The sequence below is a fragment of the Embiotoca jacksoni genome, unplaced genomic scaffold (genome assembly GCF_022577435.1).
Source record: "Embiotoca jacksoni isolate LCO1_2020_lvr unplaced genomic scaffold, fEmbJac1.0.p SCAF_27, whole genome shotgun sequence".
Taxonomy (NCBI): Eukaryota; Metazoa; Chordata; class Actinopteri; family Embiotocidae; genus Embiotoca; species Embiotoca jacksoni.
Genome location: NW_027185378.1, coordinates 5,106,164 through 5,118,334, shown reverse-complemented (window position 1 = coordinate 5,118,334; position 12,171 = coordinate 5,106,164). Strand labels below are relative to the sequence as shown.

General features: G+C 41.9%; 1 protein-coding gene across 3 annotated transcripts in view; it reads right to left on the bottom strand.

The window, feature by feature from the left end:
- daam2 (dishevelled associated activator of morphogenesis 2) overlaps window positions 1-12,171 on the bottom strand; it is a 96,756-nt gene that overhangs the window by 43,906 nt on the left and 40,679 nt on the right. For all 3 annotated transcript variants that reach the window (XM_069160916.1, XM_069160918.1, XM_069160917.1), the window contains exon 3: window positions 7,280-7,369. In XM_069160916.1, the coding sequence (XP_069017017.1) occupies window positions 7,280-7,369 (90 nt within the window). The remainder of the gene's footprint in view (window positions 1-7,279; window positions 7,370-12,171) is intronic.

Below are 12,171 nucleotides of genomic sequence, written 5' to 3'. Positions count from 1 at the left end.
TCCATATTTAAAATGCAGCACCCATATTTGCATGGTGTCATGGCACAACTAAAAGCAAATTACTTTTTCTGTTGATTAAACCAGACAAAGTTCATTCTGGGACGAGCCAGAATTGATTGTCCCCAGACATAAAATACTGCTATTATGTACAGTAATAAAATCAACTTCAAAATGTGTAAAAAAAAAAAAAAGAGCTGCAGGACCAGTAAATCCACTGATTTATGAGTCATATTCACACAAGCAGCTACACTGCAGGTTTTTGTGATTGAGTATAATTTTGGTTAGTGTGGCTTTCAGTCTCCGTAACGACCATTGTTTTCTGATCTCCAGCACTCAGTACCAGCATGGGAGTTCAAGCTAAAGAGCTAAAGTGGAAAAACAACAGCCATAGAACTCACTATACTTCTCACTCTGTTTTTTTGTTTTGTTTTCCACTATACTGCTGAAACGTTCATGACGCGATGCCAGACGGATCCCGATGCTGAGATTAACAATATAACTGCCTCTCTCCGACCCTTCAACCGAATTACAGCCGCCGACACGCCCTCAAAAAACATGCTGAGTCCAATGCAACATTTATTTTGGCAGTTTCACGAGCTGCAGTAAAGTACTGTAATTTTTGTTGTGTTTTGGGTCCAGTGAAAAATGACGACGCAGCGAGGTTTGTTTCGGGGCCCTTGTCACACCAGTCCGTACACTTTCTGAATTTATGCCCTTTTGATGGAATTTTTAAGAGGTGAAGTGATGTTGAGTTTGTTCTTGTGTGCTGCTTGCTTGATCAAGCCATTCTGGGAGTTAATCACAGTTAATGACGGGTATTAAAGTCTTGTGATAAGAAGCCAGACTTCATAGGGAGGTGCTTGTTACAAATGAAAAGTGCTAAAAGCAGGCTCTGGATATGAATGTATCTTTCTTCATGTGTATACATTTGTATGAAAATGCTCATTACATGGCATGTACTTTATATTCGGGATCTTCTGCTCATGGTCCTCTTCTGGGTGAACACATTTCTGTCGCGTGCTCAGCTGCAGCAGTTTAAGGTCAACCCCATCATTCTGCTGCAGCAATTACATACTTACACAACACATTCCTCACGTCTGGTGACATTAAATATGATTTACAATCGAGATTGCAGTAAAGGAGGAAAGGAATCCCCAACAGTGTGTACTGTATATCTGTAAGGTGTTCTTCTTGTTACAACCATCTGTTGAGGAATATATTGCTTCTCTTAAGACCCAAATACCTGACTGAAGCCAACATTCACAAATACTTCCCCGTCTGTTTCACAGGATATTGTGTTTGTGGAGGCACCTGTTCAAAGAGCAGATGAAATTACATATTTCATCTTCCCTGATGTCCTGTAACAAGCCGTCTTAAAAGATTTCAAAGCTCCAAAAAAGGTTTCACTGACAATGACAATTGAGCTCAGATTGCAAGAATCCTATGCACATTTACATTCATCACATTGCATTTTAAGTTAAGGCTTCAGGAACAACATGAGGTAGAATTTAAAATACTGAAGTGGCCACAGTTGAAGTTCCTGTTGTTAGCTTGTCTCTACATAAAACTCAAAAAGGAGAACTAAAACCATTCTACCATTCCAAATCAATGATAACATCAAAATGTGCTTGGAAATGACTTTACTGCGCATATGCAAGACCATAATAGCATGTTTCTGCACAACAGCACATTTTCACATTCACGTTTTCCAACCATTTTATCCAACTTGGCGAAGTCCCTCATTCTAGTGAAGTCCAACTGTTTTTGTCAGACGGGGACAGAATCTACACTTTGTCTCTGAAAGACATGCTAACATGTTTCCATGAGGTCTCCAGTTTCTCTGGCGATTGGGCTCCTTGTTAGGCGCCTCACACTCAGAGAGGCCCGGGGGGGACCCTGGCTGTAATGTGGGGACTCTCCTGAGCCGTCCAAAATCACCAGCAAGCAGCAATATAAAGACCGTTTCATAAACAACAGGAGTGGAATGTGAAAGACTGCATTTAAAAAGAAAAGAGAAATCTGTATATTCTGTATTTTTTTTTTTTAAAGAGAAAGTCATCAGAAAAAGAGATGAATTTTCAGCAGGCAGTGCTATGCGTAGAGTCGAAACAGTTTATATACAAACCGATCAGGTGATTGCTAAAACAACCAGAAGCTAGTTCAATAATTTATTAATCATTTCAGTTGTTTGTCAAGCAAAAATTTTGAAATAATGCCAAACCATTCTCTGGTTCCAGCTTTTCACATGAGAGAATTATTCTGCTTTCTTTGTCCTACTTTCATGAAAATTAAGTATATTTTGGTTTAGGACCGACAACTGAACAAAGATTAGTGGATAATTAAAATAACTGCACCCTACTTCTGCAAACAACTTAACTAATATAGATATTCTAAGACACATTTTATAAATAGGATACAACTAAAATGATCTTCTTGACCGTGTCAAATGTTTATCCATCCATGCATTATCTGTACCTGTTCTATCCTGAACAGGGTCACAGGGGACTGACTTTGGACTTTGATCTGACTTTGGGTGAAGGTGAGACACACCCTGGATATGTTGCTGGTTCATCACAGGACCAACACAGAAAGACAAGACAGCATTCACACTCGCATTCATACCTGCGTCCAACTTGGAATCATTAATCAACGCATGTCTTTGGACTGTGGGAAGAAGCCAGATCACCTGCATAAAACCCACGGCAGCAGATTCCAACCCGCAACCTGTTTGCTGCGAGGTCACAGTGCTAACCACTGCACCATGTGTCAAATGTTAAATCATCAAAGAAACATGCCCAGGAACGAAGGTTAAAATGCACTTCAATATGCCAATTGTATGCATCACATTCTTCATACTGTAACTCCTCTGTAGTACAGTTGAGTGAGTAACACATGGGCTGAGCAACTACAATACCACTGTGTTGCAGCTCGACATTGAGATGCATGGGTCATCATTTAAGTCAATATTTTCTCCATATTCTACGATCCAGCTGTCACCACAATATGTCTGTGGAATGAGGGGGATTGTTCGACATTCCAAACAGCCAATCTGTCCGTGGGGAATATTTATACATGGAAGCCGGGATATAAGGTCTCACCTCGTGAGGCAGGAAATGGACAGGATATTGAATTCTGGAAGATTATGTAACACTTGCCATCTTTTACAGGTAGCTAACATTAAAAGTGAGTTTTAGCACATAATCAAGCAGAAATCTTTGCCTGGGGTTACATTAAGTGACGGGGATAAAGTGCATATGTGGTGGGTAATTGAAGACATAAGGTGCTGCTTGCTTTAGGGGACGGCACTGTGTGGCTGCACATTGTACCAGCAGCCATCTTGTATTCATCAGCGGTAGTCCTATCGCGTGGATGATCTGGGGCCGTATAGAAAATCTTCTTTTAATGGAAATTTAAGACAGTAGATAATGTGTTTTGACACCGACAAAGGGACGTACTGTGTGATCATGGGCTGAAAACATAGAGCGAGTTTGTGTGTGTGTTTGTGTGTCGGCGCAGCGCAACTAATGAGAGTCAGGAGACTCTGTTTGGCTCCCGGCACTGAACGATTATCAGGAGCTATTAGATGTTACATCATGTTCTCTACCTGGGGGCTGCTGGACAAAAGTCATGCTTTCAAAAACAAGTACACACACACACACACACACACACACACACACACACACACACACACACACACACACACACACACAGGAAAGCAGTAAACCCATACAGACACTTACTCATTCCATCTCTGCTTCACTTGCACTCCACACTAACATCACTCTCAGGCTTACCAAGAGTGACCCCTGCTCTCTCCTCACGCAAAAACACACACAGAAAGATCAGACACCCAACACCTCTGACTGCCTGGCTGAGATCAGAGGTGCAGATACATTTGGGCTTATGTAAAGCTGGTTTTGACAAGATGTTTTAGTTAGACATGGTATATGGACACCATAATTCCCTTACATCACTGCTGACTGGTATTAGCAAGACATCCCAACAAGATGATAATAATAATAATAATAATAATAATAATAATAATAATAATAATAAAAGTGAAACTGCAACTAAAAAAAATAAATAATCTGAATTGATGTTCTCAGTATTTAACATCATTGCTTAAGTTTTCTTTTAACCGTATTTTTTGTAATACCATGAAATCAAACGATCTATGTAATGTGGAGAAGGTCTTTTGTAAGGATAAATCAATAAAGAGTGCCAAGGTAACTCAGCAGCCAGCAGCTCTATTGGGTTTGTTGGCCTCTTTCAGCTCATTTTGACACAGCAGAAACATTTAATGTGTGGTTCAGTCTCACTGGACAGACTGACACCTTTCAGGGGCCCGAAAAAAACAACTTCACCTGGGGGATAATGTTGCTTTGTGACCGTGAAGTAGTCACTCATTAGCTAAGATGTTAGCCACGCTTAAAAGGATACCAGGTTACATGTTCATCAGATTGTTTTGGAATTGTTCTCTAATGGATACACAAAATAATTATAGCCTGTATCAAAATGCTGGGGATGCCTTTCATTCGGAACACCATATTAAAAATGGGTGTGGCCTCCAAAAAGAAAGTATTCAAATACATTGGAAGATGGTAAACTATGACCATGAAAGGATGTGCAGGGTCAGCAACAATACTCTGTCTGTGGCATGCATGCTTTGATTGGTTGGTATTAAGGGGGCCAAAGTGTGGCAAGAAACTCCACTAATGTTGGTGTTGTTTCATGATAGAAACACCAGCATTCAACAGCAGTGAAAGAAACGGAAAACTCAAACTGTAACTTCTTTTAACGTGGCCTCCCCTGTGCTTATTCGTCAGGTCGTCCTGCAACAACAAGGGAGGCTTTATCCAGTATTAATTTTACACCACTGCGCTAACTATTAATTACATCTTCTATCACATTGCCTCGTGTGATTCATGCTGTTGATGCCACATTGTGAGCCTACCATCTGCAGCCTCAGCAAAAATGGAGATTTATCTGACCAGGCGATGACTTTCCAGTCTTCAACTGTCCAGACTCGTTTTTTTTCCCCCATTCTGATATTTGGGGTGAACATTACTGAAGCTCCTCGCCTTTATCGTAATGATTTTATGCATCGCACTGCCCCCACATGAATAGACAATTAAATGAATGAGCAGACATACAAGAGATCCTAATAAAGTAATCAGTGAGTGTATCCTTACAGTTAATGAAAAACTATGAACCGTATCTCAAATGTTGATTTGTTAATAAGGGAGTCTGATTAGCCCGAGAAGCCACAAAAAAGTATTTATTTCTTTCATTTAAGAGAAAACTAAACTGTAACTGGTTTTCACCAGACCTGTCCCAAAATGGAACCAGCAGAGGTTAAGTGGTTTGCAGAAAAAAATGTATTGACCAGTTTGTTTTGCAGGTGAACAAAGTTAGTTTGTCCCTTCATGCCCTCAGTGGCTCCCTCCAAGTGTTATCTAACCACAACAACTGGAGCCGTCGCTTGGACGGAGGAAACAAGGGGACCAGTGTTGGTCTCTAATGGGAATGGCTGAGGGAAATTCTGCTGTCCTCTGCTCTCCATTCAAACCGATGTCAAACTGTAATTCTCAGCAACAGAGGGCACCACTGTGTGATGTGCTTATTTGTGCGGGTTATGTCTGAATAACCTGCGAGTGCACATTCACCTTCGAAGATGGTTGTTCATGTTTGTGTGGAGAGTGCATATGAGTGTTTCTTCTTGTGCGCATACACACACGTGCAGATTATTATCTGATATTGCACCCCGGTTGTCCCCCCCCCCCCTTCGTTCCTCATTACGCCACTTCCATCCATGAATGAGGGGTTTGTTTGGATTTTCCTCCGGCTTTCCGCTGTTCACTGTTACCCCGCTTCTTCTCTCTCGTTTCCTGACCTGGACACATGACTGTTTTTTTTTTTTTCACCCTTAACTTCACAAAGGAAATGATTTCCGACTGGGGGAGACGGGTGGGGGGAGGGGGGGGGAATGACAAACGCATACATCCTACCTCTGACCCCATCTTTAGGTGCACACTGCAAACCATTTCACTTCCAATATGCCCCGGCTGTTGCCAGAATTTAGTTTCCACTACCTTCTACTACGGTACAGAGAGTCCTCATAAATGTCTGGGGCTGCGTCAGTGAGATGTTCAATAACTGATATTGGACTATAATTAAGCTTGCACTTTTTATGTGGGTTCAAATGTGCCAATGCAAATTCTGCCAACAAGTCAATCTTGTTTGATACTATGCAGTGTATTCAAAGGATTTCACAAACTAGGGTTATTGTAATGTAATAAAAGAAAGATTGTATCTTCCTCTTGTATTATTTTTAACCATATTCCATTTCATTGTAAACTGTTGTGGTCCTCCAGCTTCCATCCTCGCCTTGACATCCCTCTAAACACACCACAATTCCACTGCTCTTCTTTTTCCTAGCAACCTAATACTGGCCAGAATACAAGTACAAACTTTTACACATGCAGGTGCACACACACCAGCGTGCACACACACACACACACACACACACACAAAGTGGTGTGTGTTTACTTTTTTTTTTTTTAAAAAGGTTGTCAGAGCATATCACATCAGCAAAGCCGAGCCTGCATGCCTTGGAAAGTGGAAGGAGGGGTCTGATCCTGGTCCTGCTTCCTCTGCCAACAAAATAAATCAGCAAAGAGACACAGGGGAGGGTTTATGACTCTTTATTCAATTTGGTATTGAGGGAGAAGAGTGTGTGTGTGTGTGGGGGGGGGGGGGGTAGTTTTCCCTTTTCTCCAGGCACAATGTCATTTCCTAGTGGGTATCTGACCACAAAGTGAGACCAGAGTTGTTTTGGAGAGACACACTGAAGGTTAAGAAGAGAACGAGAGATATTTTGGCGCAGAGAGAGGGGTGAAAGAGAGGGCGAACCAGAATGTTCGTAGTGTTCCCATGGTATGATGACAATTCCTTCGTAGCCTGAGGAAATTGCTTGGTCCGATGTAGGGAGGGAGATCTGGAGACTGAGGGGCTGGGAGAGCATTTTGTTTACAATACTGCGCATATCGCAGCCTGCAGCCTATGGAGCTGGCGTAATATGTGCATATGTTTACGTCAATGGAGAAATGAGAAGCTGGAAAGGGTGCTGACTGTGTGGCTGAGCTGGTTCTTAAAGGGAAGAGGCTGCTTTCAATAACATTCATTGCTGACAATTTCGCTCTAAACTGTGGGTTCAGGCCGCCAGTCAACAGAGGGCCAGCCAGAGATCAGAGCTGATGTACAGCAGAGGCCAACTCACCTTCTTCTTGCTGCAGTAGATCTGCCATTTCTTCTCATCGGGTAGAGCGAACATGGCCTCCCTGTTCTTATCCGTCAGGTCCAGCTCGTCCTGCAACAACAAGGGAGGCTTTATTCAGCATTAATTTTACACAATTGCACTAACTATTCAATTACATTTCCACTGAATCAGATCATATTTCATTCCACCATGTCAAGAAAAAATGTGCGGAAAAACAATGATGAAGAAAAACCCATGAAAAGCAAACATAATAGCTAAGCACCATTTTAAGTAATGACTGATGTGCATATAATCACCTCATCCCTCAGGACACAATCCCACATGCCCTGTTGTATTGTTCTCCCTTAACAATACAGAGCAAAACATTTTCGCAGTGTCTACCAATCACTGGATGAGTTGAGTTTACACAGTGACAATTCACCATCCAACCTACTTACTGTCTGACTGAGAGCTTGTCTCGACTGACAACAGACAAGTGTTTTAATATTCACCCTGCTGCTCCGCTCAATTCTTCAGCTTAGTACTAGGAGCCTCCTCTACCTTTTGAAATGCATATGAGCCCAGGAAATGAGCCTGTGTGCGCCAGGGAGAAAAAGTAAAGTCTTGGAAAAGAAAGATGGATAAATCAGGGTTGAAGGAAGGCACTGAGACGAGGGAAGGAAAGAGAGATGCATTGATAGAAAAAGATGAAGGTGGGTCCCGGAGGGTGTGTGGATCTGAGAATGGAGTAGAATTTTTTTTTTTAAACAGAAGAGAGGATGGGAGGCTATACCTCCAGGGTTTTGTGCTCAAAGCTCAAACTAATCTCATCATAATGGTTTTGCTACCATGACGTCAGCCACAAGTGGCTGGCCTCCCGGGCCCCCCAAAGTGAGGATGGCCACCGGTGACAGAGGTGGGGCCCCTTAAAACTGGCCAGTAGAGTCACAGGGTTTGTTTGCATCCATTCTGCTGGACGGGGTGCGCTGAGGTGGCCCACATTCCAAGTATTTGACACTATGAAGAATGACATCATCTCTCACCCAATCCTTTCAATGGGATAACCAGCAAGCAGCATTATTGTGGTTTAGTTGAAAAAAAAGGGAAAAATCTGAAGAGTGTGAATTTCAAGGGGGCCACAAAAAAGCTTTAGAATCTTTAGTCAAAGCCTCTTTCATCTCAACAGCATGATTTCACTGATTAATTGTGAGTCACACCAAGAGCTGGTAATCGAGGGTCCACATTGCCTCCTACATTCAATGCAATCCGCTGTTATTTCTGGCACTGCAAGATGAGTGTCAAGCAGAGCACTAACTATCATGTGGTGGCTAAACATCTAACCTCTGACTCTTTGTCCTTCAATCTTCAGAGATTTCATTTTCTGGCTTGGACCACAGTTCTCTCTCCACATCCTCGGGCTTAGAAACGAAGGGCGAGAAGCGAGCTCTTTTCTGGCCCGTTGCCTGGTTGCTGGGTCAAAGCCCTGCCATCCAAAGCTGCTACTCTTTGGAGGAGCTAATACTGGGAGCTGGTCGGGAATCAGTGAGAATAATACCTCTGGATTTGAACCAGATGGGACCTGAGCCCGGCAACTGATTTCTATGCAACTTGTGTTCTCCCAATCTCCTTCCCACTACTCCTCAGACCTCTGAATTTAAGGTCTTATTTGGAGGGGAGTTACACGAGAGCAGTATATACATCAGCATTAGAATGAGAATTCAGTGTCTTTGGCATGTGCATTCTACGGCTTAGGAGAGCAGGTATGCACCCCAGGATGTGTTTTTAAAGAAGAATGGTTATACAAGTAAGGCTTTTAGGTGTTGGGAAAGGATAATGTAAAAGTTGAGTAAAAGAGCAAGAACAGAAAAACAGCAGAGGAGAAACCGGGCACATTAAGGGCATGCATTCTTGAGAATTTTAATGTTTCATTTACTTGCTGTCAGGTTCAAGCAGTGCATGTCTGCATTTGAAGCAGAGAAAAGGAAAAACAGAGAGATGAAGTAGAGGATGTGGACATCGGGTGGGTGGAGGAAAGTTCATGTCATGCCAGCCAGAGGACTTTTTACTTTCCAGTTATGCAATATCCCACCGTTTTCTTCCACCTCCATCCCCCCCACACCTTCAAAATGGGCTCCAATACCACATCCACATCACATGGCTTCTCATCATGACTGTAGCAACACCCAAAAAACATGCAGCCCCTGGCTCCTTCTTCCAAAACAAAACAAAACCACTTTTCACTTCGCTGTGTAACAACATCTCAATGTGCCCCCATCATTCTTCACCAGCATGCTTCAGTCGGGAATTCACATAAACCAAAGCTAATATTGTTACACCTGCTGCTTGAGAGGGGAAAAATACATACCGAAGGCCTCTGAGGACCTTCTTTCATATTTCATCCAGAACTGCCAATCGAATAATGTTATAAATTTTAAAAAGTGCGTTGCGGTTGTGAGGTCTGACTGTCATGTTCTCTGCAGACTGACTGGCCCGCTCTGCCACTCAATTTCCTGTTTCTAAAGACTGATGGGCTTTTCAAATATGCGAAGATAATACAAAAGATATGGTGGAGTGTGAAAGTGCTCAGAGAGCAAATTAAAGCACCTATTTGAAAACATTGCATAAAAGTTTCATCTACAATTACATTTTGTAAGTTTAATTTGAAAGGTACAAAGGTAAAAGGTATAATTTGTAGTCATTTCTTCCATATTCAGTATTCAGGGGAGCAAAATATGCTACTCAGCAAGTTGGGTAAAGTGCAATGGGCAAAGTGCCTTCACACATTGAAACGCGTGTTTTTTTCTTCATAAAAAAAAAGGAAAATGAAAATTGTACATAATTGTACAAAATGTAAATAAGTGTATAAAACCACAAATTTCAATTACTTGTTAGATGAGAAAATCTAAAAATCCAGCCTATCTTACTGTCAAGATTCATACACAGGGGTTGATCAAAAAGTTAAGAGACATGTTCCTGTTGGTGGCAGAGTGAAGCAGAGAGACAAGCACGAGTGTGGGAAGCTAAAACCTTAGTGAAAAGCATTTTATGCTTAGTTGCTTGATCAGCACCTGAGTTACACACGTTTTTCTGTTTTTTTAGTACATGGACATTTACGTTCAGGGGTCAGACTGTCAACATCGAACTGTACTGCGTTGTTCTGCATCCGAGGGAAAAACATTCACCACAAACGACCTGAACTTCAGCGGGATGGCACTTGGGATCTCCAACACGAGAACGTGCCCACCACCCTGCTCACCAAATTTGGCACCTTGCGACTACTTTCATTCCGTTTCGTTTGAAACACAGGTGCCGATGTTGATCAAGTGACGTAACTTGGAACACTTCCTCAAAAAGGTTATTGCTGCCCTCTGCTTTGTGCACATCACAGTGCTGCGCGCTATTCATGCACAACAAAAACAATCTTGGAACTTTTTGTTGCCCTTGTAAAGCCTACTTTATACTACTCTGCATAGTAGTACTTATCAATTAACTGTAGTTTCCTTACTTACTATTTATTAAGCCACTGCCAGCATTGGAAAAGGTTGCTTTTGAAATGGAATAAGTTACAGATTATTAGCTTAAACGGCTTTTTGAATGACACTTTTTAAATACCTCTTCGTGTTAAGTGATGACATGGCCAACCGCCTTGGCACAGCTATTTAGAGCAATGCACATTGATTTGTTTGGCATATACAAGGTGGTGCAAATTCAGACAAGAGAATTAATCAGAAACAGCGCTGAAACTTCAAGCGCATACTGCCAAATGAGTGGAGCCTGTCTAGACATGGACAGAAAGCATTCCTACATGGTGACAAGATGCAAAGCAATAGAATAAAAGTTATGTTTAATCCAGTTCTGCTAGAACCTTCTTCCAAATTGAAAGAGAATTTTTGGCCACCACTGGCACTGGCAAGTGCTTGCTCTTCGGGTAATTGTTGAGTCTCTTTCTATACTACTGTAAGGTCTTGACCGCACCATGTAAGGTGCCTTCAGATGGCATACAGTTGCTAGAGATCATATTAAATCTTCATAGTTTGTATACTTAATTGCATTATGAATTTAAATTCACACAGTCCCCTGCAAAATCAGGAGAAACTGCCGAACCATCTCAGCAGCACGCGGCAGCGAGCTTGGACTTTGCCACAATGCTGAAAAGATTCTGGGAGCACAAGGAAAAAGGATTTTCTGTTTTGAAGTAAAAAAAAAATGGAGCAATTTGGACAAATCACAATGCGCTATGTCTGACAAGGCACTGCTCATCATCTGGCTGATACCATCCCTACAGTAAAACATGGTGATGGTAGGTATTGTGCTTTTCGGGTGCTTTTCAGCAGTAGGGATGGGGACTTGTCAGAAGCGAAGGGAGAATAAATGCAGCCATGGATATAGAAGTCTTGAAAACCTGCTCCAGAGTGCAGCCATCCAAAACTGGAGCAATGATTAATTCGCATGACTGTAAACCAAAGTATACAGCCAATAGGTTGCTGAAGGACAAGTCTCTGACTCTGTTTGAGTGACCCAGCCAGAAAGGCCAGATTTCAACCCCACAAAACATCTGTGGTAAGACCTGAGGATGGCCTTTCACAGACGCTTCCGACCCAATCTTCCAAAGCTTGACAGCATCCGGAAGAATGGGATGGAATGTTCAAATTCAGGTAAGCAGAGTCAGTAGAGACGTTCCGAGAAGACTTTATGCCGTAATGACTGCCAAAGAGGCTTCGAAATAAAAGATTTCAGTATTACATTTTCAATACACTGATTTTAAATTTGCAAAAATGCCAAACAGACAAAAGGAAGCATTTTGTCTCATTCTAGAAAGAAAAGTAAAGAAGCATGTTTGACAATATGCTAAACTAACCCTTTAAACAACAACAATTTAGAGCAAGTATGATGTGCAGATATAATTTTGAAGG